Source organism: Rhineura floridana, chromosome 2 (genome assembly GCF_030035675.1).
Source record: "Rhineura floridana isolate rRhiFlo1 chromosome 2, rRhiFlo1.hap2, whole genome shotgun sequence".
NCBI lineage: Eukaryota > Metazoa > Chordata > Lepidosauria > Squamata > Rhineuridae > Rhineura > Rhineura floridana.
In genome coordinates this window covers 81993389-82019402 of record NC_084481.1, presented here as the reverse complement: position 1 = coordinate 82019402, position 26014 = coordinate 81993389, and the positions used below count along the sequence as shown (strand labels likewise).

General features: G+C 42.4%; 1 protein-coding gene across 14 annotated transcripts in view; it reads right to left on the bottom strand.

Moving 5' to 3' along the window:
* Positions 1-26014, bottom strand: part of SEMA5B (semaphorin 5B) — a 585589-nt gene that overhangs the window by 109335 nt on the left and 450240 nt on the right. For all 14 annotated transcript variants that reach the window (XM_061609103.1, XM_061609095.1, XM_061609094.1 and 11 more), the window contains 3 exons: positions 21662-21947; positions 12567-12702; positions 7934-8141 (listed from right to left, as the gene is read on the bottom strand). In XM_061609103.1, coding sequence (XP_061465087.1) covers positions 7934-8141; positions 12567-12702; positions 21662-21947 — 630 coding nt within the window. The remainder of the gene's footprint in view (positions 1-7933; positions 8142-12566; positions 12703-21661; positions 21948-26014) is intronic.

Sequence of the window (26014 nt, the reverse complement as noted above, 5' to 3'; positions counted from 1 at the left end):
TAGTCCAAAACATCTGGGGCACAACAGGTTGGGCAAAGCTACTGTTGACTACACTACCTACACATTAAGTCTGTATTGTGAAGGCACTCGGAAAGATAGTTTCAGTAGTTGTTCCACAGTCAGTAAAGTTGCTTAACTCTGACCCTGCTGTAGGATGCTCATGCTGCTGGCCACACTCTGGACCTTGTGTTCTGTGCTGGATGGGATGATGGTGATCTTGGTGTGGAGGAACTCTCTGTAGTTCCGTTGTCATGGACAGATCACTACCTGGTTGGGTTCAGACTCACTGGGACTCAAAACCTCTGCAGGGGTGGGGGACCGATTAGGATAGTCCGCCCCAGGAGGCTGATGGATCCGGATGGTTTCCTGAGAGCTCTTGGGGTTTTCCTGTCACCTCGGCAGGCGATTCTGTCGAAGCTCTGGCTGACCTCTGGAATGGGGAAATGGCCAGGGCGGTGGACATGATCGCTCCTGAGCGTCCCCTCTCACAGAATGGAGCCAAACCAGCCCCCTGGTTTACCAGGGAGCTGATGGTGATGAAACAAATGAGACGGAGACTAGAGCGACGTTGGCGGAAGACTCGGAGCGAGTCTGACCGAACACGGGCTAGAGCCTATCTGAAGGCCTACTCCATGGCTGTGCGGGCAGCAAAGAAATTATTCTTTTCAGCCACCATTGTGTCTGCGGGGAGCCGACTTGGAGAGTTGTTTTGAGTGGTCAGGGGTCTCCTACATTCTGGCCCCCAAGAGGGTAATTTAGACCACTCATGAGCCCACTGTCAAGAATTTGCACGACACTTCGCAGACAAAATCGTTCAGATTCATTCCGACTTGGATGCTATGGTTGATACAGGCTCAGTGGATGTAACTTTGGCTCCTGCTTGTCCAATAATAATGGATTCTTTTCAACTTGTACAACCAGAGGATGTGGACAGGATCCTTGGAGAGGTGAGGCCCACCACATGTCTGTTAGACCCTTGCCCTTCCTGGCTTATTAAAAGTGCCAGAGGGGGCCTAGCCGAGTGGGTGAAGGAAGTGGTCAATGCCTCCCTATAACAAGGAGAGTTCCAATGTGCCTAAAGGAGGCAGTTGTAAGGCCTTTGTTGAAAAAGCCCTCCCTGGACCCCTCTATTATGGATAATTATCGGCCAGTGTCTAATATCTCATTCCTGGGCAAGGTAATAGAGCGTGTGGTGGCCTACCAACTACAGGGATTCCTGGATGAAACGGATTATCTAGATCCATTCCAGTCTGGTTTCAGACCTGGTTATGGGACGGAGATGGCTCTGGTCACCTTGGTAGATGACCTACGCAGAGAACTGGACAGGGGGAGTGTGTCCCTGTTGGTTCTGTTGGACCTCTCAGCGGCTTTCGATACCATTTACCATGGTATCCTTCTGGGTCGCCTTACCGGGATGGGACTTGGGGGCACCGTTTTACGTTTTCCTTCCTGCAGGGTCGAACCCAGAAGGTGGTGCTGGGGGATTCCTGTTTGACTCCTTGGCCATTGGCCTGTGGGGTCCCTCAGGGTTCAGTTTTGTCCCCCATGCTATTTAATATCTACATGAAACCGCTGGGAGAGGTTGTCCGGAGGTTTGGGGTTCGGTGCCATCAGTATGCAGATGACACCCAACTCTACTTCTCCTTTCCACCTAATTCCAAGGAAACTGTCTCGGTTCTAAACCAGTGTCTGATAGCAGTGGTGGACTGGATGAGGGTGAACAAGCTGAAGTTTAATCCAGACAAGACAGAGGTGCTCCTAGTCAGTCGAAAGGCGGATCAGGTAATAGGGGTTCAGCCTGTGCTGGATGGGGTTACACTCCCCCTGAAGACGCAGGTTCACAGTTTGGGTGTGCTCCTGGACTCAGCCTTAAACCTGGAGGCCCAGGTTTCTGCGGTGGCCAGGAATGCTTTTGCACAGTTAAGACTAGTGCGCCAACTGCGCCCGTTCCTGGAGGCGTCTGATTTGGCTATGGTGACACATGCCTTAGTTACACCCCACTTATTTATTTATTTATTTATTTATTTATTTATTTATTTATTTCATTTTTAAACCACCCATAGCGAATAGCTCTCTGGGCGGTGAACAAAACAAGATTAAAATACAATATTACAATAAAATTACAATAAAATCAGCAACAAGTTAAACGAAAAAAAAAATTAAATGAAACACATTGAACATTAAAATGCCTGGGAGTATAGCCAGGTCTTAACCTGGCGCCTAAAAGAAAGTACCGAAGGTGCCAGGCGTATCTCCACAGGTAGGCTGTTCCACAGTTCGGGGGCCACTACAGAAAAGGCCCTAGATCTAATAACAATCCTCCGGGCATCCTGATGAGTTGGTACCCAGAGGAGGGCCTTGGATATTGAACGAAGTGAACGGGTAGGTTCATAGCGGGAGAGGCGTTCCACAAGGTATTGTGGTCCCACACCGTGTAAGGCTTTATAGGTCAAAACCAGCACCTTGAATCTGGCTCGGAAACAAATAGGCAGCCAGTGCAGGCGGGCCAGGACAGGTGTTATATGCGCAGACCAGCGGGTCCTCGTTAACAACCTGGCTGCCGCATTTTGCACTAGCTGAAGTTTCCGAACGGTCTTCAAGGGCAGCCCTACGTAGAGCGCATTACAGTAGTCCAGTCTAGAGGTTACCAGAGCGTGAACAACTGAGGCGAGATCGTCACTGTCCAGATAGGGGCGTAGTTGGGCTACTAAGCGAAGATGGTAAAACGCATTCCGTGCCACCGAGGCCACTTGAGCCTCAAGCGACAAGGAAGGGTCAAAAAGGACCCCCAAGCTACGAACCTGTTCCTTCAAGGGGAGTGTAACCCCATCTAGAACAGGATGAACATCCACCATCTGGGCAGGTAAAGAGCTCACCAACAGTGTCTCAGTCTTGTCTGGATTAAGTTTCAGTTTATTAGCTTTCATCCAGTCCATTATCGCGGTTAGGCAACGGTTCAGCACATCAACAGCCTCACCTGAAGAAGGTGAAAAGGAGAAGTAGAGTTGCGTGTCATCAGCGTACTGATGGCAACGCACTCCAAAACTCCTGATGACCGCACCCAGAGGCTGCATGTAGATGTTAAAGAGCATGGGGGACAAGACCGACCCCTGAGGGACTCCACAATGGAGAGTCCAGGTTGTCGAGCAATGTTCCCCAAGCACTACCTTCTGGCGACGATCCGCTAAGTAGGAGCAGAGCCACTGCCAAGCAGTGCCCCCAACTCCCAACTCCGCGAGCCTCCCCAGAAGGATACCATGGTCGATGGTATCAAACGCCGCTGAGAGATCAAGGAGAATCAACAGGGTCACACTCCCCCTGTCCCTCTCCTGACAAAGGTCATCATACAGGGTGACCAAGGCTGTTTCAGTGCCAAAACCAGGCCTAAAACCGGATTGAAACGGATCCAGATAATCGGTTTCATCCAAGAGCGCCTGGAGCTGGCCGGCGACCACCCGCTCCAGGACCTTGCCCAAAAAAGGGACATTCGCCACCGGTCTATAGTTGTTCAAAATATCTGGGTCCAAAGAAGGTTTCTTTAGAAGAGGTCTCACTACTGCCTCCTTGAGACTACCAGGGACTACTCCCTCTCTCAAGGAGGCGTTTATCCCCTCTTTGGCCCAGCCGGTGGTTACAGCCCTGCTGGCCTTCACCAGCCAAGATGGGCAAGGATCAAGGGCAGACGTGGTCGCCCGCACCATTCCAAGCACCTTGTCCACTTCCTCGAGCTGCACCAACTGAAACTCATCCAACAATGAAGGACAAGACCGCGCTCTGGACACTTCAATGGAGTCATCTGTCATAACATCAGAGTCTAAGTCCCGACGGATGCAAGCAATCTTATCCTGGAAGTGCTCCGCAAATTCGTTGCAGCGAGCTTCCGATGTTTCCTTAGTATCAGGAGGGCCAGAATGTAAAAGCCCTCGTACCACCCTAAAAAGCTCCACTGGGTGGCAAAGAGATGATCTAATGGTGGCAGCAAAATATGACTTTTTTGCCGCCCTAACCGCTTTTACATACAACTTAGTGGAAGCACTCACCAAAGAATGACTACATCCGTCAGGAGTTCGCCTCCACCTGCACTCTAGCCTCCTTCTCTCTTGCTTCATCACTCTCAGCTCCGGGGTATACCACAGTGCTGTTTGAGTTCTGCACCGAAGGGGGCGCGCGGGAGCCATCATGTCAATGGCCCGGGTCATCTCCGCATTCCACAGATCGACCATGGCCTCGACAGGAGCGCCAGTGCTATCAGCCGGAAAAACTCCCAGAGCGCTCTGGAAAGCAACAGGATCCATAAGCCTCCGGGAGCGGACCAACTTAATAGGTCCCCCACCTCTGCAGAGGGAAAGGGTTGCCGTGAGTCTAAAGCTCAGCAAGCGGTGATCTGTCCATGACAATGGAGTAGATGAAAAATACCCCACCCTCAGATCACCATCTCCATGACCAGTGGCGAAGATCAAATCAAGAGTATGTCCTGATACATGCGTCGGGCCAGTAGCAACTTGAGACAGCCCCATGGTTGTCATGGAGGCCATGAAGTCCTGAGCTGCCCCGAACAAGACAGCCTCGGCATGAATGTTGACATCCCCCAGTACCACAAGTCTGGGGGATCTCAACAATACCTCCGACTACTGTACTAAGTACTGTTACTTAGACTACTGTAACGCGCTCTATGTGGGGCTGCCTTTGAAGACTGTTCGGAAACTTCAGTTGGTGCAATGAGCTGCAGCCAGAATGTTAACTGGGACTGGTTACAGGGACCATACAACTCCCCTGCTGCAACAGCTCCACTGGCTGCCAGCCTGTTTCCGGACACCATTCAAAGTGCTGGTTATGACCTATAAAGCCCTATACGGCTTAGGTCCAGGCTATTTGTCAGACCGTATCTCCCTATATGAACCTGCCCGGGCCCTGAGATCTTCAGGAGAGACCCTTCTCATGATCCCAACATCTTCACAAGTGCAACTGGTGGGGACACGAGATAGGGCCTTTTCGGTGGCTGCCCCTAGGCTCTGGAACTCCCTCCCTAGGGAGGCAAGAATGGCCTCCTCTGTGCAGTCCTTCCGCTGACAGCTAAAGACTTTTTTCTTCCGGCAGGCCTTTGGAACTGAAGGTTTTAAGGGTAGTGACTGAAGAGGATGCTGTATGTTATTGTTTTACTTGTATGCTCCTAAACTGGGTTGCAGTATTTTAAGAGTAATTGGTTTTAACATCTTAACAGTTTAATCCTGTTGTAATGCTGATTTTATATGTTTATATGTTTTATATTTTTATAGGTTCTTAATGATGTGTACTTGTTTTTATCTGGAAGCCGCCTTGAGTTCCAGTTTGGAAAAAAGGGCGGGGTGTAAATAAAGATAATAATAATAATAATAATAGGATATTCTCATTTGGACTGACTTTTAATGGACAGGATAAATGTGTGTGATGTAATTTCAATCTGATAATTGCTTTAATAAGTATATTATCTATAGGTTTTATTGATCTTTATATTAAAGTGCTGTTGTTTCCCCTAAACATTGCTTTGAGAGTGGGATAGACATAAAATAAGGGAACAATGTTAAGCACTTTCAAGTTGCATTTAAATAACAGGGATCTGATACCACTTAACATGTGCTGGATTGTACCACAAAAGAAAGAGAGGGAGACAGAATATAAACATTCCCAATACTACATCAACTCTTGATCTGTCTAACAGCAAGCTATGAGGTTTTTATTTTGGAGTTCCTGCACTAAAGTGCTACCTTTTATCTTTGTAGTACGAGAATTATTTTGTTTTGTTTTGTTAATTTGTTCTGTAGTTCAAGGAATTAACTTTTTTGTCTATACAATTTTTCTCACTGGAAATACATCAAGGCTAATCACATTCAAAGAAAACTGTGGTAAAAAGTAGATAAATTATTACTCTACTTGGTCAATGATAACTTCTGAGTCAGAAGATGATTGTGTCATTATGGGATAAATTATACCAACACTTAGGGAGGCCATATATCTTTGACATAAAATCAATTTGTCCTGAATATATAAAGGAATTGTTCATTTTTTAAATAGAGGAGCTCAGACATAAATTCTGATGAATTAAAATATTTAACTTAACTTCCATCACAGAAGTAAGTTACCATTCATAACAATTTGGGGGCTTCCATGATGCATCTTCCGAAACTTTTTTCTACTTAAAAAGTCTGCCACAGAAGGCCAATCCAATATTTAAAAGGTTGTCAATGAGTTCTATGGAATGGTGGCAAGTACTCTTATTACATAGAAACTGGGCAGACTGTGCAAACTATAAACCATAGTTTGCCAATAAACCAGGATCACAAACCCAGAGGATATGGAGACATTTCTGCAAATCATTACTTACAATTTGAAAAGTGTCATGTGAACTTTGAGAGCCTGGAAATAACTTTGTAGTTTTTATATATGTGTTTGAGCTCATTATATGTATGAATCATGCTGACAGGATGTTTTTACTCAAAGAAACTAAGAAGATATGCCTGAGTCTTAGGGATCATAGCTCAATGACAGAGCATGTGTTTTGCATGTAGGAGACCCCAAAATCAATCCCTGAAAGGTCCAGTTAAAAAAAGGATCAGGTAGCAAGTGACCCTGACTGGGGAGCTGCTGTCAACCAGAGTAGACAAAATTGGTCCAGATGGTCAAAAAATCTAATCTGGGGTAAGGCAGCTTCCTATGGTCCTCTTTATACAAGTGGATCTTGCAATCTTTTTTCATCTCTTAACTTCACCTGTAATGCTATCCAAATGTGAAAACCTTTTCAGATCTCTAGATGAAAGTACATATATGCACATTGCTACAAACAGATATCTATGCTGCTAGAAAAATATTATCATCATGCCAATAAGGCACAATGAAACAGAAAAAGACTAAATGACATAGAAAATGTTAGATGGCCTTCCAGCTCTTTTGAGGATGTCATTTACCTCCCCACTGCCATTTACCTCTCCATTTGAGCTGAATACTCATCAGGAAGGAGGTGGGTCCTTCACAAAAACCTCAATTTGCATATGAATCCCGATTTAGGAGATACGCAGAGTGGTAAGCAGCGGTAACGCAGCCGAAGCTCTGCTCACGGCCGGAGTTCGATTCCAATGGAAGGAGGAAGTCGAATCGCCGGTAAAAGGGGTCGAGGTTCACTCAGCCTTCCATCCATCCGTGGTTGGTAAAATGAGTACCCGGCATACGCTGGGGGGTAAAGAAAGGCCGGGGAAGGAACTGGCGATCCCACCCCATATATACAGTCTGCCTAGTAAACGTCGCAAGACGTCACCCTAAGAGTCGGAAATGACTTGCACTATAAGTGCGGGGACACCTTTATCTTTTTTTTCTGATTCTTGGGCTAACTATGTTTTGTTATGCTCACAGTAGATGACTATTCCATGAGCCTCTGCATATGCAGCACTCTCTTGGTTGGAAGATTTATTTATTTATGGGACCTTAGAAATGAAATAATGAAACCAAAGCTATGCTAGAAAATAGGAGGAATGAGAGAACAAAGCAGCTGCAGCAGAGGTGTGAGTACAGACCTGTAACTTCCACCATCCAGATATTTACACATGCTCTAAAAGTAAGCCATTGCCTTGCCCTCAAATATTAACCCCTTCTGTTTACGGGGCAAAAAAATACAGTGAAATGAATTGGAAGAAAGGATTATTACCCCAGAGTAGGTGCCCCAGAGTACAAATCCTTTGTTTACTTAGGTTATGTGTAGTATTAACCCAAGTGTCTTTTGCCTCTTAAACAATCTAAACTGTGGCCTACACTTTTAAAATGCTCTTTCAGTCTCTGCCCAAATAATAATGGATGGTTCACTCTCACAGCATTCTACTACTGTAAACAGCAAGAAATTCAGACTACTGTTTAAAAAATCCACACACAAGATAGTTGAAGCTTCCCAGGTGTAAAAAGCACTTACCTGTCCCAATGTACATCACATGGTAAAGAGTATCCTTGCCCTGAACAATGTCAACCACAAGCTTAGAAAAACGGATGTTGTCCTGAGTGACATATGGATCTACAGAGACTGGTTGTACCACATCGTTCATCAGGAATAAGCGCTGGGCATCCTGAAGAATCCTCTCTGTCAAGTTTTCATTAGGGCTATCATCATTCAGTATTCCACACTAAGGATGAAGAACAGAACATCAGTGTTTGTTGTCCATCTTCTAAACTCTCTAGGATTATTTTTACTGCAGAGAGTGTTTGTTGATTGCCATGATGTTTATTTTGACATGAATCTTAGGACACAGCCTCCAGTGCTAAAAACATATTGCAATTGGCAAGTTTGTTCCTTCTTCCATACTACAGTAGTCCTCTAGTCAACAAGTGGTCATTTTACGTCAGTGTGGTACAAATATAAATCCACTGCACAATCCCATCCACGTTTACTTGGACATAAGTCCTACTGATTTTAATGGGATTTCCTCCAAAATGAGCGTTCACAGTATTGCAGCCCTAGAGTACACAAATTAAAAATTGCCTGAAGAGTAAAATTAAGGATAAGCAGTATATATGTATGTATGTATGTATTTTTATCCCACCCTTCCTCCCAGTAGGAGCCTGGTAACAAAATCCCCAGACTCTCTTTACAAAATCTTTCCAGGCTTTAGTCTCATCTTAGGTTCATGAACATCCATAACAAAGTTCTGGAAAATGTCCATATTAGCCACTCTCTCCCTCATACCATCTGTGCTACTTTCTCCTTATTTTAAGCCAAAGTGAGGGGTGGCAGCCAACCTCCTTCCAGTTCCTATACCTTTGCAGAGATAGCTGGTGTCTACATTTCTCAATGACAGCCCTACAGAAAAGAAGGGTAAAGCAGGGGGTGGGATGAACATGAACCTCTTTGCCTTGATCAAGCAGTTGATCTTGTGAATGTTCCAATTACTTCTCAGAAGCCATTCGCTTACTTTATACAAAGTAAGATGGAAATTAGGCATGACAAATCCAGGCAGATTGCCACCACTCAAATATATTTACAGGACACATATGGAACCACAATTGGACCAGGTATAACTGATTTAGGCCATGCAAATATGCCCTAATAACAATGCCTCTTATACCGGAATGTATTTACACATAAACATGCCTAGATTTCCTTTTCAGAACAGCTCTTTCCTAAAGGCTTTCTAAAATGCTTCTTAATGGATTAACCTGTCATTTCTGTTTAATCTGTAAGTCTTGATTCAGAAATTCAGAAATTCTCTCTTTTCTTTCTCCCTGCACGAACTGCCTCTGAATGAGACATGCTACTGGTTGGGGAAATCATTAATTGCTGAACTGCATTTTCTGGTCTCAGTGAACAGAAGTTTATTATTTAATTCCATGAGCGGAGTAAGTGCCAAGTAAGTGGCCTTGTATTTTTCAATTGTTTTGTTCTAATTTCCATATTATATGTCCAGGACCCATATTTTTCTCTTGGAATAAAAGATTTTTGGTAGTTTTTCTTCATCTTCCAAACGACGAACTGAAGAATTAATTTTTTCTCCCCAATAGTTTCTTCTCAGTCACTAAATTACCTTTGTCATCTCCTGAAGGCCCTTCACTGACCTCTTGTTCCTTTTGTACTTGAAAAATGTTCTAATCTTTTTTCCAATCTTCCTGTCGCTCACCACATACATTCCCTTTTGTTTTGTAAAACTCTCATCTTGACTTTGTAATTTTTTCACACCTTCTCTGCAGCAAAGACTTCACACTTTTGAGGATGAAAGCTAGTCCAAAACATCCCTGACTGCTGCAGGAGTTGAGAACATGTAACGTAAAAAGCCCCTGGTTGCTTCAATGAACCAAGGGCTGTACAGCACCTAGTATGTTGCAGATGATGTACTGCAGCAGTAGCCGATGTGGTGCCCTCCAGATGTTGTTGGATTACAGTTCCCATCATCCCTTTTTACTGGCTGTGACTGGGGCTAATGGGAGATAGAGCCCAACAACAACTTTTTTAAAGAACGCTGCTCCTGAGGTATGACTTATGAAATATTAACTGTACATCTGTATGAATAGTTTCAATTGTTTTTAGAATTTCTATTACCTTATTTTGTTGTACACTGCTTTGATGGCCTCAGGCTTATAAATTTGTAAGATAAATAAATTTAAAAAAAATCTGGAGGACACCACATTGGTTACCCATGATGTACAGTATTATTGAACCAAGACTCTTCCTGGAGGGCACATTTTTGTTTTGCTGAGGACGAGGACCAGATCAAACTCATCCCAAGAGCAGAAATATTCCTGCTAGAGAAACTCACATTTCACCCATCATTAGGCCCTGGGACAGGAATACACTGGCAAATGCCGCTCCCCAAATATTCTGCGATAACCCTGACTGATCTTTGATGTTAAATTTAGCTACAGTCCACTCAAATTTAAGTAGACGTGCCACAGTAAATTGCATTTCTGAAAAGCAAACTAGATAATCAACACAGTATTCGTTTTGCGACCTCCCACTCACTCGGCAGGAACATGTAGAGTTTTGCCTCTATGATACAGAAGTAGGCAGTTGAACAGGGGCAGATCCTGTGATGAGGCCAGACTGGCAGGAGGGAAGGGTGGCAGCAGAGACAGAGGGGAGGTCCACAGCCTATGTCTCCATCCACTTCCTGAAGTTCCCTCCAAAGCTTCAGGGTCAAAGACTACAAAAGAACAGGACTTTGAATCAAAGCCTGAACTATCAAGATCTTTTATAGTGGGGTGCGGAATTATTTTCAGCCCAAGGGCCGTATTCCCTTCTAGGCAGCTTTCCAGGGGTCATATGTCAGAAGCAAAATCCGGTGAATGAGCAAATATTAATCCCCCTCTATTCACCATCCCTGCAATCAAGCTGCATCATCAGAGTTCAAGGACACATGAAAGCCAGGCAAAAACACTTAGAAAGGGTGAAAAGCAGGGTCGTTGAGCGGTGTAGCTGTAGAGGGTATGTAGCCTGGAGAGAGTCCCAAGGGTCAGACAGAGAGGCCTGGAGGCTGCATTTGGCCCGTGGCCTGAGGTTCCCCATCCTTCTTTTATAGTTTCCTGTCTGAACATTTGAGAAATCCCTAACTAACAGGAAACAACCTGACACACTGTTGACACATACAGCAGGGCCCCACTCATATGGCCGGTTACGTTCCAGAACTCCGCATAAAAGCGAAACCCGCTGAAAAGCAGAACTCCATCAATAAAATGGCACCCGACGACTGAAAAACGCAGTAAAAGAGGAACAAGCGCCATATGAGTGGGGCCTTACTCTATTTGAAAGCCGCCATATTAGCAGAACGCAAAAAAGCAGACCACCAAAAAGCGGGGCCCTACTGTATACTGAGGAGAAATAGAAGCTTAATGGTGGCAATGGTTTGCTACAAGTTACCATTTTTAAAAAACCAATCCAGCTTCATCAAACATTGCCTTATTCCTCAGACTAGTCCTTGTTCTTACATTATGTTTGCTGCGGGGGGTGGTCACTTCCACACAGCTGATTCCATGCCACTCTGGTAACATACATAATTGGAAGAGCTATGTACCAGCACCAGATCTAGGTCTGGGCAGCACTTATAGAAGATGGGCCCAATTAGCTAGCTGCCATCATTCAGTCACTCACTCATTCTCCCTCTTTGCCCAAATCTCACTGCTGCCAAGAAGGTAAGGGTAAGTGAGTGAACAAGCAGCAGATGACCAGGAACAGAACTGGTATCCTCATGCAAACACTCCAAAACTGACAAAATGGTGCCTGTTCATGATACCCTATCGGTTCTCCCAATTACAGACGTTATTGGTCTAAAATGTGGGAAGCAGCTACTCAGGTAACGTATGAATGGAGCTTCACATGGTTGCAAGTAGGTAAAAAACAAAAAAGTACCATTCATAGAAGATGAGCTATGGCAGAGGTAACATTACGCTACGAGACAGGGAGGTTCCCAAGACAACCTGCTGAGCCTCATAACTGAATGGGGTTTTATTTATTTATTTATTATTTATTTATTGGATTTCTTAGTCGCCCATCTGGCTGGCTAACCAGTCACTCTGGGCGACGTACAAAATTTGAATGGTGTATGCCTGCAGTGCAGACATATCCTAAGTCTTCAGCAATACAAACACTAGCATTAAACATTTCAATTGACAGATAGTATGAAGGGCTGGATTAATATATTATTCACCGTGTTTTACTAACATCATCATGCTTTACTAAAATTGGGGCTCAAGCGTATTTATGAAAAAAAGTAGTGCCTTTTCCCTTCACCAGCAGCAGGGCTATTCCACATCTCAGTAGGAAAACTCCCAAGCACGCAAGCAAGCAGCAGCTGTCTTAGTGGCAGCAGCATTGCTAACTGGAACATATTTTATTTGGCACAGATATTTTCTTTATACCAGAGTTTCTACATAAACCCTTGCGTTCACCTGGGCAAAGGTTTACCTGTAATTAAAATAAAGCCACAGGCTGAACACAGGCTGCCCACAGCTATAACTGATACACTAGCAGCCGATGAACTACAATGGCTAATTGTAGTGCATAGTAGATTGTTCCATCAAAAGAGGAAACAGAATGAGTGAGTTGAGGTGTTGCATTAAAATACCTGAAAATTAGGGATGGGGTTGACTGTTGGCAGCCATGCAGATCTTGGATTTTCTTGGTATCGAAAAGGGCCATTAAAGGCTTGTGTAATAGCACTGAGATTGAAGGCACACACTGCTGAAGCAGCAATACTGTTTCTGGAAACAAGGGCAGAGAGAAAGAGAAAGGAAGAAAATCAATTTAATCTTTAAAACATTGATGCAAAACATTGATAACAGACATCAAATCTCACTAAAATAAATTGCATGGAAATTACCACAAAGGAGTGCACTGGGCGACGAGCCTCAGTAGGGAGAATAATTCTCATGGATTATATGACAATTAGGAGATGTTGAAAAAACCCCTCTTGAACGCTGTACATGATTTAAAACTATGGGAAGCAATTTTGACATGAAAAGTCACACACAGTTTAATTCACAAGGAGCATTACAACTGATACTCCATCAATCCTGATTGATTATAAGTGGCCTGGTTTTTAAACCCCTGGTTTATTTTTCAAGGTGAGGTTTAATTTTAAGCTTCACAGGTTTCGTTGCAAAGTATTAATACTACCTCTGAAAAGTACAGCTGCCTATATTAAAATGGACTGGAGACTTTCAAAACCTTTGAATATTCACCACTTTATATCCATGCTATTTGCATAAGGCTCCAGTTGCACACAAGAGACACACAGGGGAGAAGGAAAACAGAATTTGGAATAATCTGAGATAAAAGTACCTTCTGCATAACATCTATGCAATACAGCTTCTGATTGGCCACTGAGAACAGGATGCTGGACTAGATGGACCTTTGGCTTGATCTAGCAGGGCTCTTCTTATGTTCTAATAACTATAAAACCAGGCGGGGCAGTCAAATCCTATCATCCCTGACCACTGGCCGGTTGCGGCTGATGGGACTCATACTCCAACAACATTGGAGGACATCATGTTGGCTATCCCTGCATTAACCCTCTGGATAGGAGACTTATGCATGTTGCCATGAGTTTCATGGATGAAAGCCAGGATAGAAATGAAACAAACAATTCCAAAATATTCATAACCATGAACATTTTCTCCCTCTACCTGCCTGTCCTGCCACTCAATTTAAACTCTCCTGCCCTTCCCTCCAAAGTCTCTTAACGTTGGTTGTCTGTTCTACCAGTTTTTCTGCAGTTTTTGAATGTCCAAACTAGCATAAAAAAGAGAGTCTCTTCCCACCCCAAAGGAGCAGTTGCCCTTTAAAACAGACAAGTGAAGCTACGACTGCATGTTTGTATCTCTAGGAACATACATTCAAGATCACTTACTCTTGATAGGTTACCAGAGAAGTAGTCACTTAACAACACTCCAGCCAATCCCAATTTGACACTTACAGTGGGGAACTACACCACCATATAAATATGTGAAGTGGTATGCTTGGGAGCCAGAATTGAAATTACAGCAGATGGGGGGGGGGAGGTAGAAATGGAATGGCAGCCTGCCTTCCCTTGTAAAGGCTCATAGCTAAACAGTCACAGCCAAGCATCTGAAACAAGTTCTCTTCGTACATATTCCTTTCCCCGTTCCCCAGAGGCATTGCCTTATTCCTCTTTACAATCTTCACCTTATTCTCCCCCACAAACAACTCTTGAGGTAGGCCACAATTACTCAGCTGAACTGTTGAGAAAATTAGGCTGAAATTTTGTGCTTTGTCAGGAATCATCCCCACCAAGCGTCCCCTGCCAGACCATACTTGCAAAGTCCAACTGAGGATTCCAAAACATGTAAAAGTTATTTTAAAAGGTGGGGAGAAAGAGAAGCAGCAAAGAAGAGGAAATCAGAGAGAATGCAAAATTGTAAAGAAGAGACTAAAAATACAGAAAGTCGCTTTCAGAACAACATGAAAGACTTTGTCATCGTGCTGTGTAAATGTCTGAATGATTGCTTTATATATCAAGTTGCTAATGGTAGCAATTTGAACTGCTATGAAAAGAAGAAAATTTTTACTAAACCAGTAATTACTTAAGAACACATACTCTAAGCTGTGTGATTTTAAGCAGGCAACAAGCAGCAAAGGTCTTTTTTCTTTATTTCTTTTTTTAAAAGTCCCTACTACACAGAGAAGCAATTTAAGCATGCTTCCATGCCTTTCTTGCTTTGTGATACGAGGGGCCACAATGAATGCAGTATATATGAAGCCTATACAGAACTGCGCTCATACCACCTTAGAGTCATGCACCTCGGAAACTACTCGTAGGCCCTCTACCATTTTTTCTGCTTAAGTGATTGACAACGTGTCTCCCTTTTGTTCCTATAAATAAGAAAGGTTCCACCATGATAATTCCACCTTATTAGAAAACTAATCCTGAGAACTATCTCAGTTTGAAGTTGACTGGAAGACCCCTCTTTGCCACTGGGAAAGCAAGACATCATTTTAAAACAAGATTATTAAGATTGTGTGTTCTCTTTTCCTTTCATTCCCCTCACAGACATCCTTCCATTTCACTCAGCAATGGAGCAGTAGGCTTTGAACTTGAATCACATGCTAAACCTTCCTTCACAGGTGTCTGAGTGATATTGACATTTTGCATGTTCACAGAAGGCAGTTCCTTAGACAAAGCTAATGCTGAGAGACAGGTTAATGCTATCAGGCAGAAGAAGAAAAAGAATAGTCTAAATAAAACCATGCATTGTTTGAGTTTGGAGTGAGGTTTCCAAAGCAAGCTGCTGCACATATTGGAGCAAAATTCTCCCCTCAGAACTGTAGAGGGATAAAACAACACAGCTCTGATTATCCTATAGTTTTCTTGTCATTAGATCTGGCACTCCGGCCCAAACAAATAAGCTGCTCTCATGCACAGCTCTTGTGTGCTGAAAGAGGCAGAACTAGAGCGTGAAAGATGGTCAAGAATGCCCATCAAATTGCTGATCGGGAAATATTCATAAAGTTGATCCAACATTTCTAGGAGGTAAATAAGTACTATAAAATATTTACGTATTGTTTGCATTTGCCCAGCGTCCCACAGCTGACATGAGACTGCTTGGTGGGGCAGAGGTGCTCACTTCACCTCCTGAAAGGTAAGTTGCTGCTGCTTAGCAAAAGGAGGAGGGGCAAGCGACAGGGAGAATGACATGGTACATATGCAGCAGCTGAGCCAATCCAGTGCTCCTGCCCATGCGTTTGCACCATGCCACGTTCCCTGCCACTTCACCCCTCCCCCTACTCTTCCTGGTTAAGCAGCAACGACTCACCTGCCAGGAAGTCCTCCCCATCATGCTGTCCGCTATTCCGAGACAGTGTTCTACAGCAGTGGTTCCCAACCTTTATGAGCACGGGACCCCCTTTATAAGCTGAAAATTTTTTGTGATCCCCTCCCCCCAGGGAGGCAGGCTAGCTGCCAGGAAGGAAGGGGGAAAGCAGCCTTTCTTTGCAGGCTTGCTTCTTTTTGCTTCACAAAAAGCCCTCTCCTCTCATTCTAAGCAAGGGCGTTGCCAGTAGCGGCAGTGCAAGGAGACGGGAATCAGTGATAGTATTCCCCTCTTCTTCCTGGTAGCTCCACCCTCAGCCTCCTTTGGCATCTGCCATGTATTTTATAGGCAGATGCCTGCCCTTAGTGTGCCTGAAAGAAGCTCTGGCGCTTCAGCAAAAGGCCTCCTCTCTCGTTTGGAGCAAGGGGGAGGTGTCATCTGCAGCGGCAGTGGAAAGCAGATAGTGTAGAAGGAGTGAAGACTTTTTTAAAAAATTGATAAATAATTCATTTCTTTACTGTTCACGGCCCCCTCTGGATTACTTCGCGGCCCCCCTGGGGGTCCCGGCCCCCAGGTTGGGAACCACTGTTCTACAGTATACTAAAGTATCTTCAGAGCATCTTATTGCATTGTTCAGCTGTTATTATGATTAAAACGTTCTCCCCTAGTATTAAATTTTGTATGACTGCAACAAGCTGAGTTCTTAGTTCAAACAAATACCTCTAGGGCAATATGAATTACCAGTATTGAGAGGCTTGCCCCAAGGAACCCTGAATTCTCAGTATCTTTATGGAACTGTATTCCTGAGGTTCCTTGGGAGAAACCCCTGGCACCCCTACATTTCAATTGTAGAGTTGATGTCTTCTTTGATTGCACTAGAATCTATTTCAAGGCTTGTGGACATTTTTCATTTTATGCACTGACTGCTACACAGACCCTGTAAGTAACTGTAATCTTTACTCTCTAAGGCAGCCTTTCCCAACCTTGGGTCCCCAGATGTTGCTGGACTACAATTCCCATCATTCCTTGCCATTAGCCATGCTGGCTGGAGCTGATGGGAACTGTAGTCCAGCAACATCTGGGGACCCAAAGGTTGGGAAAGGCACCAGCTATCATTGTCCCACCAAAATCAAGAATTTTCCAGTCTATCAAGACACAACTATATACTACTGATAATGTAACATGTGATTCAAAGGGCAAACATCATCAGAAATGGGAGGAAATTAGTGTATTAAGCCTGCATATGTACTTTCCGTACACTTCCTTCGGAACCTTAGCTTAGCACACACTTAGATATGGAGGAAGACAAGTGAGAAACAAAGGTACTCTCTAGACATTGATTTTGTTGAGTTTTATGCCATGTGCTTCCTGGCCTGTAAATTCCCATGTCTGCCATGTGGGTGTCTGAAGGATCAGCACAGTCACCAAATGACTTGAAGGAGCCAGAGGTGCTAGACAAGAGTGGCTAAGATTGGAGGCATGGTGCTATAAGCATGGTCATAATTAAACACCATTCCTATTTTCCACCACCCCAACTTCGTATTTATATATTTGAACACTACCCCATTCTGAGAGACATGCCTGCCTTCTATGTTCAGGCCTACTGATGATTAACCCAGAGTGTTGAGAAAATAGTCCAAAGGCTTTTAAATGGGGTTGCAGTGACCCTAGTGAAAACTTTAATAACAACTGCTTAACTTTTTCATAAGTTGGTTCCCTAAGTAGCCATCTTTCCTGCTGACTTAGCTCTGCATTACACAACAACAAGCAATAAATCAGACTGTAACATGTTTTTCACAATGAAGTGCACCATGCTGGCTGATGCCCATTTTTTGAAAGATTGGTCCTGACCCCTTTAGATGAGAATCTTTGAGATTTGAGTATATACACATATTTTTCTCCTCCTTCAAAAGTAAATATGCTTCAAGATAAAAATATTTTATCTTTTATGCATCAGCTATACTCCTGAAGCAAACACAAGACTTACTTTGTATGCAGAATGCATACAGCATGACATAAGTCCTGATAGAAGTTAAAAGAATAATTACCATTATTTGTCTAGTTGGCTGACAAACTGGAACATTTCCCTCCTTTGAATACTTGAAAGAACACTGTGTCATAGCACAAAGCCCCTATTTGATCAAACTTTAGCTATTATGAATAATAATTTTGATATTCACTTCTTTAAAAGTTACATAATGCTTTTTTTTCTTGCAATGTAAAAGGAAAAGAGAAGAAGTAATTGCATATTTGCTTGCTTTTCTCCTCACCAACAAGACAGCAGTCTAAACACTGATGGGGTAAGATGAGAAAACCACATTAGATTCTGCATGTACACCAAACAAATGGAAGAACACTCTTCTTAAATCAACAGGGCTGGCTTAAACATTGAAACTCGGGAAGTTGTAGGATGGAATTTAACGACGACTATCAACTGATGGAAGGAAATCAGTCAGCAGAATGAGGAGGGAGGCAGTTTTTAGCAATACCCCCTCCACCCTGCAGCACCCTACTTGTCACCGAAATATGCTCCAGAGACTTCCCCCAGATCTACAGGGGGTGCAGAGTGCTGCAGGGAGGGTGGAGGGACTCCCTGCCTGTACTGCTAACTGATTCCCTCCTATTGGTGGACAGTCACCACTAGATATCACCCACAGAGTATGACCAAATTATTAGGAAATATTATCCCTCTGCTTTCTGTTTTGAACTCTCTTTGCTTTTTTAACTACCCATCCTGAGTAAGAACTCCCATTGGCCACATGTCCCATGCCGTCCAAAAGGATTGTTCTCCTCTGCTAGACTCCAAGCTGAGTGGAGAGGTTGAAGGGAAAAAATGGCAGATACGGAAAAGATCATCACCACTCTGGTCATGCACCTGCTCTGCACTTTAAACTGCACCTCCCACTCCTTGCTTTAAACTTCATCAGAACAGGTCCACATTTAAAGTCATGAGTCTGCTGCTGTTGTGTATAGTTTCGCCCCGACTATGAATCGGTTCTGTTCATAAGCCAGGGCCAATTTACATTTAAAAAAGGTCACACAAACATTCTTCTTGCATGACCACTGCAACATAGGAATTGCAAACTCACACAAGATCAAAGCCTTCCATGGAAACAAAAACAGCACACTTCCCTTCTGTGAAGACAAAAATAAAAATAAAAATATGGGATTGTGCTTCCACCTTACCCTGTTCACACAAGTAAGTTGCATGAGCATGTATTTTAGGACAAATCAACCCTGGCCTCTCATCGGAACCAACTCTCTGCTGACAACTCCTCAGTTCTGTCAAACATAAGTCATACACTGCTATACCATTTTTCAGATAATTACTACTTTTAAGAAATCCTCATCTCCACAAGTGGCTAATTCAAATGATTAAAGTAGGAAAATTCCATAATATGGTGTCTAGACAGCACTTTCCTGCACAGTAGCTAATCAGATTTTCTTCTTAGTTCATAATTAAATACAAAGATCCAAAGGTGAATTCTTATATTCTAGTAACATATAAAAGCTGCAACCAAGAACTATAATCTATGACTTACAGAGAAGTACATTAAAGCATATATTACATGCAAATGTGTTTAAAGATGCCCTGACAAGGCTTGAGTGGAGGAACCATAGAGAGTGAAGGAGTTGCTTAAGGCTTTCCCTACTACTGCTGTTCATTTGCTCAAAATTTCACCACAGCCCCACTAGAGAAGGACAAATCTGTGAATTTCAGTTTTCTCAGTTTCTAATTTTTCAAACCTTCAGTTGTCCCCATCTCCATTTTAGTTTGCAATTTTTTAAACCACACAAAAATGTATTTTGCAGCCATTTCATCCAATATATACAACTTATTTCTCCTAATATACACAATAATTTATCCTAATATACACAATTTTCCAAATATAATGCATTTTTACATTATTTTCACTAATGTACACATTCTTGCATGCACCCTTCCCTAACATACACCTTTCCCTAACATTTTTGTACACATTTTGGTTGGAGACCCTCAGTCTCATCAAGATAAATAGTGTGTAAACTAAAGCCTGAGGGTTTCCGAATTTCAGAATTAAAAATCACCAAAATACTGTGATGGAGAAACATTCTTTTGGGACTGGGACATAATAGACCAATAAATAAATAAACAAAACAAGGAAGCAAACCTCAAGAGATGCTTAAGTAAATTATACTGTTTATCTGTAAATGCAATAAATTGTTTATTTTTATGTCTAACATGTCTTGCATATAAATGTCTAGGGATGGGATCCACATTTCAGTGCCGGTTCAATTTTTGCTCCATCAAACTTCCTTCCAGAACTGCTTCGTCAGGGATGAATGTTCACTATTTGTGATAAATAGTGATTTGGGTTTTTTTCTGCAAAAATATCAATATTAATATTTATATTTTTAAAAATATCATTTTCCATAGAAGTTTAAATATGTATTTTCCTCAAAATATTGATATTAATATTGATATTTTAAGGGAAATATCAGTATCAGTATTGATATTCTGAGGAAAATATTGATATTAATATTGATATTTTTGCAGTAATTTTTTTAAAAAAAATCTGCTTCGCTGTGGAAAACCGCTAGAAGAAAACATGATCCATGAGGACAAAAAAAGCACAAATAAATAGGAAATGTGGTGTCAAATTCAAATTTTGCAAAACTTGAGCACATCGCTATAAATGTCTTCATCAGAGAGAAGTAACTATTGCCATTGAAGTAACTATCGTCATTGAAAAAGAACATGTTCCACTTGAAACAGGCAGATAAACATTTAATTTCCTTCAGCATCTTTTGAAGTTTGGCTCCATTCGTTTTCTGATCCAAAGTTGGAGCTGCTTCGTTTGTTCTGCTGACTTTTTCTACTCTAACAGCACAACCCCATGTGTGTTTATTCAGACCTAAGTCCCACTGTGTTCTCTGAGACTCACTTCAAGGTGAAATGTGGATAGGTTTGCAGCCATAGACACCCAGCTGTTAGCAATGATAGGTATGCATCTAATTTAGAAAGTAATAGTTAACCCTTAGACACAAGTGTATAGGTGTACTGAATTATGTCTTTTTCTAGACTGGTTAAATATGTCATCTTATATATGGTTTTTATTACTTTTTGCCTGGTCCTCATAAACTGGCAAAACCAAAGGGATGCTAGGTTCCTTGCAGTTCAGCAGCTTGTAGCTCCATTTGTAACATTTTTAAAAAATTAAATTAAAAGTAAATTCAATCTGTAATTATTGTGCGAATAAACTCTACTTTTAATACAACAAACAATAATTTTATGGCAACCGAAGTTATACATAATATATTTATGTTTCTAAAGTAACAAAGTGACTTCTGATCTGTAAAGGGTGTTAAAAAGATAACTATTGCATTTTTTATGAATTTGGGGGGTTCAGGAAAAAAACTGGGGAGGAATGTTTTTCTCCCATGGCTTCAAAATTTCTGGAAATTTTACATCTTTCTTCTGGCTGCATTTGGATGTCACAATAAACTAAGCCACAGCGACCCTCTGACTTACATATTCCCCGTCCCTTTGAATAATTTCAAACCATGGGTTATGAAGCTGGCTTATTTAAAACAAAAATTAGTTAACATTCCCCATAGATGTAATGTCAGTTCTGTTTCAGATGCAATGCTGAATTGGAGTTAATAGAAAATAGAAGCAAAAACTTCCAGTCTTCTCATCATGATTGTGGCAGAGAAGGAGAAGCACAGACAACACAGGGTTCACACAGATTTTTTCCTATCACAATAAACTGTGTGATTGATTATTGTGATGTCCAAATGCAGCCTCTATGTTGAACAATTAAAGGAATTTGCTTGAATACCATTACTAGAAAAAGGAGGTAAGTATTAAAAGGAAGTAAACAGGTAGCAAGAGACACAACCAACTCACACATTGGTAGTGAAAACTCCATAGATCAAATCTTGTTCAGGAAGATAAAAAGTGCTTTGCAGTTCGTTGTAGTAGAAAGGAATTTCACCAGAGCGGGAGCAATTCAGCCGAGCCTTCATAAATGTTGTCCATGTGTCCTCCAATAAAAATCTCCCCCCAATGTCATTTTTGCAAACCCTTGCCACACGAGAATAGACCGTTTTTCCGCAGTCATGTTCTACCGCATTCTCACGGAAAAAGAAGTAAGTGAACAAGCCAATGTCATAGGCAGCAATGAAGTTGGGCTCTGGAGAAAAAGAAAGCCATAAAACACAGTGAGATTTACATAGAAAGGATGGGATTTACACAGCATGTGGGGATAGAAGTTCATGAATGATTCGGAGATGAGAAAAAGGAAAAACAGGCCTCTTTCACAACATCAAAGAAACAAAACACAATAGGCTTGTTCTTACAAACACATTCATAATTTGATGCATAGCACATCAAGGGATGACTTATATTAATAAATGATCCATCACAGGTCACAACACCAAAAGACAGAACTTCCATGTCACCTCACTATTGTTTTGAAAGTATTTTCATGGAGTCAGTTCACACATTCAGTTCCAAATCATCATGTTACAGAGGTTCACATGACCCACACACACACGTTGAAAAAATGCATGATGCGGGTTGTGGAGTCCATAAACTAGTCCTGCCCCCAGCTACAGCTGTGCACCATAGCCATGCCCTCTGCTGAAGCTATGCCCATGTAGAAACACTTCCCTGTCATTTATCATCCTGCCATGGAGAGAAGCTTCACATATGTAATGCACACAAGTGGAACTCCCCAATGCAAGGAGAGACCCTGATTGGACATGAGCATGCACACAGTTGAACATGCAAAAATGTGGCTGAACATGTGGGTGGCAAAAACACATTTCTACTGTGTGCAGCTGCAATGCAGAGCTAGCATACACAGGCCCAAAATACCCTTCAACATGTGTGTGTATGGGGGGGACATCTACATGTTGAAATGATACATGCATGGAATCCCACTGTGCTACAACACAGATGCACATCATCTAAACACAAACTATTACTTCAGAAACATTGTTTTTACCCATATGTAAATTTAATCAGTCAGCCAATCAAATAATCAACTAAAATTAATATGATTAATTGATCAAAATGTTTTGAATTGGATTGCCTACTTAAAATCCTTGATGTTTATTGGTAGGGAGTTATAGTTCAGGAACAATTTTACCAGCTCATCTGCCTTTTGTATAGATTAGGCTTGACTACTTTCAGCTGTGATGGTCAATTCTATAAATATTTTCAAAAACAAAACAAAAGAAGGAAGTATGGGAATGGGAGCACTGGGTGGTCAGCATGAGGATTAGTGCTAATGTAATGGGATTTCTCCACCCTCCTCCTCCCATGTGTGACCTGCACCCTCCCCAAATCTGCTCCAGAGTGTTGGGGGAAACCTTATAATAGATTTAAAGGGCCCATGGGGAAAAAGCTCCATTGCGCAAGTAGAAAACCTTGCGGTGACATAAACTTAGTTCTACGTTGAATACAGCCTATGAACTACAATTCGCTAAAATGGTCAAGTGTCTCAAGGACTGAGGCTAACTGATATTGTGATTAAATTAAGGGAGCACATACTCTGTCCTTTTCCCAGGGATCTGTCGAGTTCCTCTGTTACATCTAATATGTGTCTTTGTCAGATACAAGATGCTGGGACCATTGATTTGGTGCAACTCACTGGCTCTGAAGTTGCAGCAATTCATAGACTTTCCCCCACACCTACAGCTGGGCTTATCCCAGGGGTCCCTAGCCTTTCTGGGCCCAGGAGCCCATTGGTAAATCTAAGAAACTGTTGTGGGCACCGCAAAGTAACCTTTTTACCAGAAGAAATACTGGCAATGCTCAGAACTCCCCTTTTCAAAAATGGGGGGAAAAAACCACTTGCACATACCCCAAACAATTAACACAGTCACACAAAAAAGGAGACACTCCACCCCCAAAAATCAATCCACTCATCCTAATAGGCCAAAAACCCCTCATTTTTTAAAACAAAATTTTAAAAAACATGGAGAGGAAGCCTTGGTGCACACCAAAGAGGTAATCTGTAGGTGCTGTGATGCCCATGGGCACCAGGTTGGGGCACCAGGTTTATCCAGTCAAGCACTGGTTTCTGGCAAACTGGGAACCTGAAGTTAATCAATGTTAACTCTGTGCTCCTGTGAGCTATCCCTGGGAGAGGGCAAACTGTGGCTCCAGCTTCTTCCTCTTAGTGGAAGAACTGAACTTGAGGCTTAAATATTTAATCTGCAACACAGCAGTGATTACTGTAGAAACTAACAATTCAAAAGAAACCTTTTCAAAATTAATTCACACGGCTACTGCTTAACTTCGATCATCTCCTTCACTGCCTATTCCTTCCACTTTCATCCCACTCTGCTGCTTGGATGTGTGCTGTGCATCTATGCACTCTGTGTTTGCATGGCAATATCTACCTGAGACTCAACTTACAGACCATGCAGGCAATTGCTTTAGGGCAGGTAAACAGGCAAGGCCTACACAGAAAGGGAAAACTGCAGGTAGAGTTATCTGCTTGATTGCTGGGGTTGTACTGAGTTATGATGAACAGAAACCCCTGGAGGTATGAAGAGAGATATTACTATGTGGGCAGTAGCATCCACCAGGATTTAAGAAGTGTTTCCAGCAGAGAAAGCTGCCTGCAAAGTCAGCCTTGGAAGAAGGAACATCACATTGAGTATCTCAGTCAGTACTGTTTTTTCCCAGTCAACTAACTGATTAATTGACCAGCCGTTGAGCTAAAACAGCACTGCTAATCAAAACAAGAACAAAACAAACCTTCAAAAGCATTTTGTAAGATTCCTTGACCTAACACAGGTGTGAAGTACATCTTCACCCACCCCTCAATGTGAAATATATTGATGGCTTTGCAGCAAAGTGCACTTTTAAAAGGCCTCTCTGCAGCAGTGCTTGTTTACTATCTTGCTGTATTCAGCTGGCTACCATAATCCATTGACATTTGGCATTTGCCTTTGACCCTATTGCTTTCATTTGAGAATGAACCATTTGCTGTAGGTAATATCATTTTCTGTATTTTAAAGTGGAATGTCCCACATACAAACATCCCAAAGAGTTAAAGAGGGGCACAGTAAGACTATTGACGGTACAGTCTTCCCACCCCCAAAACTGGCTCCAGGTTAGGGTTTATAGCACATGCTTTTACTACTGAATATCCCAAGCAGCAGAAAGTAATACACCTCCTGAGAAAATTCTGTTGGCTGGGTAAAAAAGGAAACCAAAGGATATGCTTCCTCTCCGTTTCTCTCTCCTCCCATGAGCATTGTTAATAATCATTAAGGGGAGAGGATGGAATTCTGAAGTAATGACTTCCAGATAAATTTTGCTGAATTTAAAATGGGACTACTCTGGAACATGTGCTTCAAAAGCTGTATGCTAACTTGCAGCTTTCAGATGTCCATTCTCATATTCTGAGTGGCTCTACATCATACACGATGTCAGGTGTGGAGCAGGTAGAGATGCCGCTGTTTTCCCTGCAGAAAGCAAGAGTGACACCCCCCATGCATTAGCTGATACACAGGGAGTTCAATTCTGCTTGGTGGATATCCCCCCCCCAGGCCAATTTTGACAGGTTGGATTCTGCTTGGTTTACATGAAAAACCCTCATGCACCCAAAACCAGTGGGAAGCAGGACTGAAGCCCATACACATCAACTGATGGGAGGGAAGTATCATCCTACTTGGTGGCTATCTCCTCTCTCCCCCTCCCCTCCAATGCAGGCCATTTTGACAAGTGGACAGGACCACCCACCTATGAATCAGCGAGCATCATTATCAAAGACAAAGTGTCTAAATCACCATACAAGCACAAAACCATTAACTGGAGGCAATTCACACATTTGGCTGCCATTCACCCAGCAATGAGACATCAAGTGGCAATCATGTATTTATGAATTAGCCATTAAAACTGCCTTCTCCCTTACAATCCATCATGATCTTTAAGGCCAAACTAAGGTACCAAGCTTTAATAAGAAGGGCACATTAATAATAATAAAAATAATAACATTTTATTTCTAGGCCGCCTATCTGGCCGAATTAACAGCCACTCTAGGCAGCGTACATAGACTAAAATATAACATAGAGTAAAATATAACATATAATACAAAACAACAATATGTATACTCAATCCAAACCTACCCCCATCATACACAAATTTAAACTAAATTAGACAGAGGTCTCGAATGCCTGCCTAAAAAACCATGTTTTCAGTTCTCGGCGGAAGCCTGTCAGGGAGGGGGCATGGCGGAGA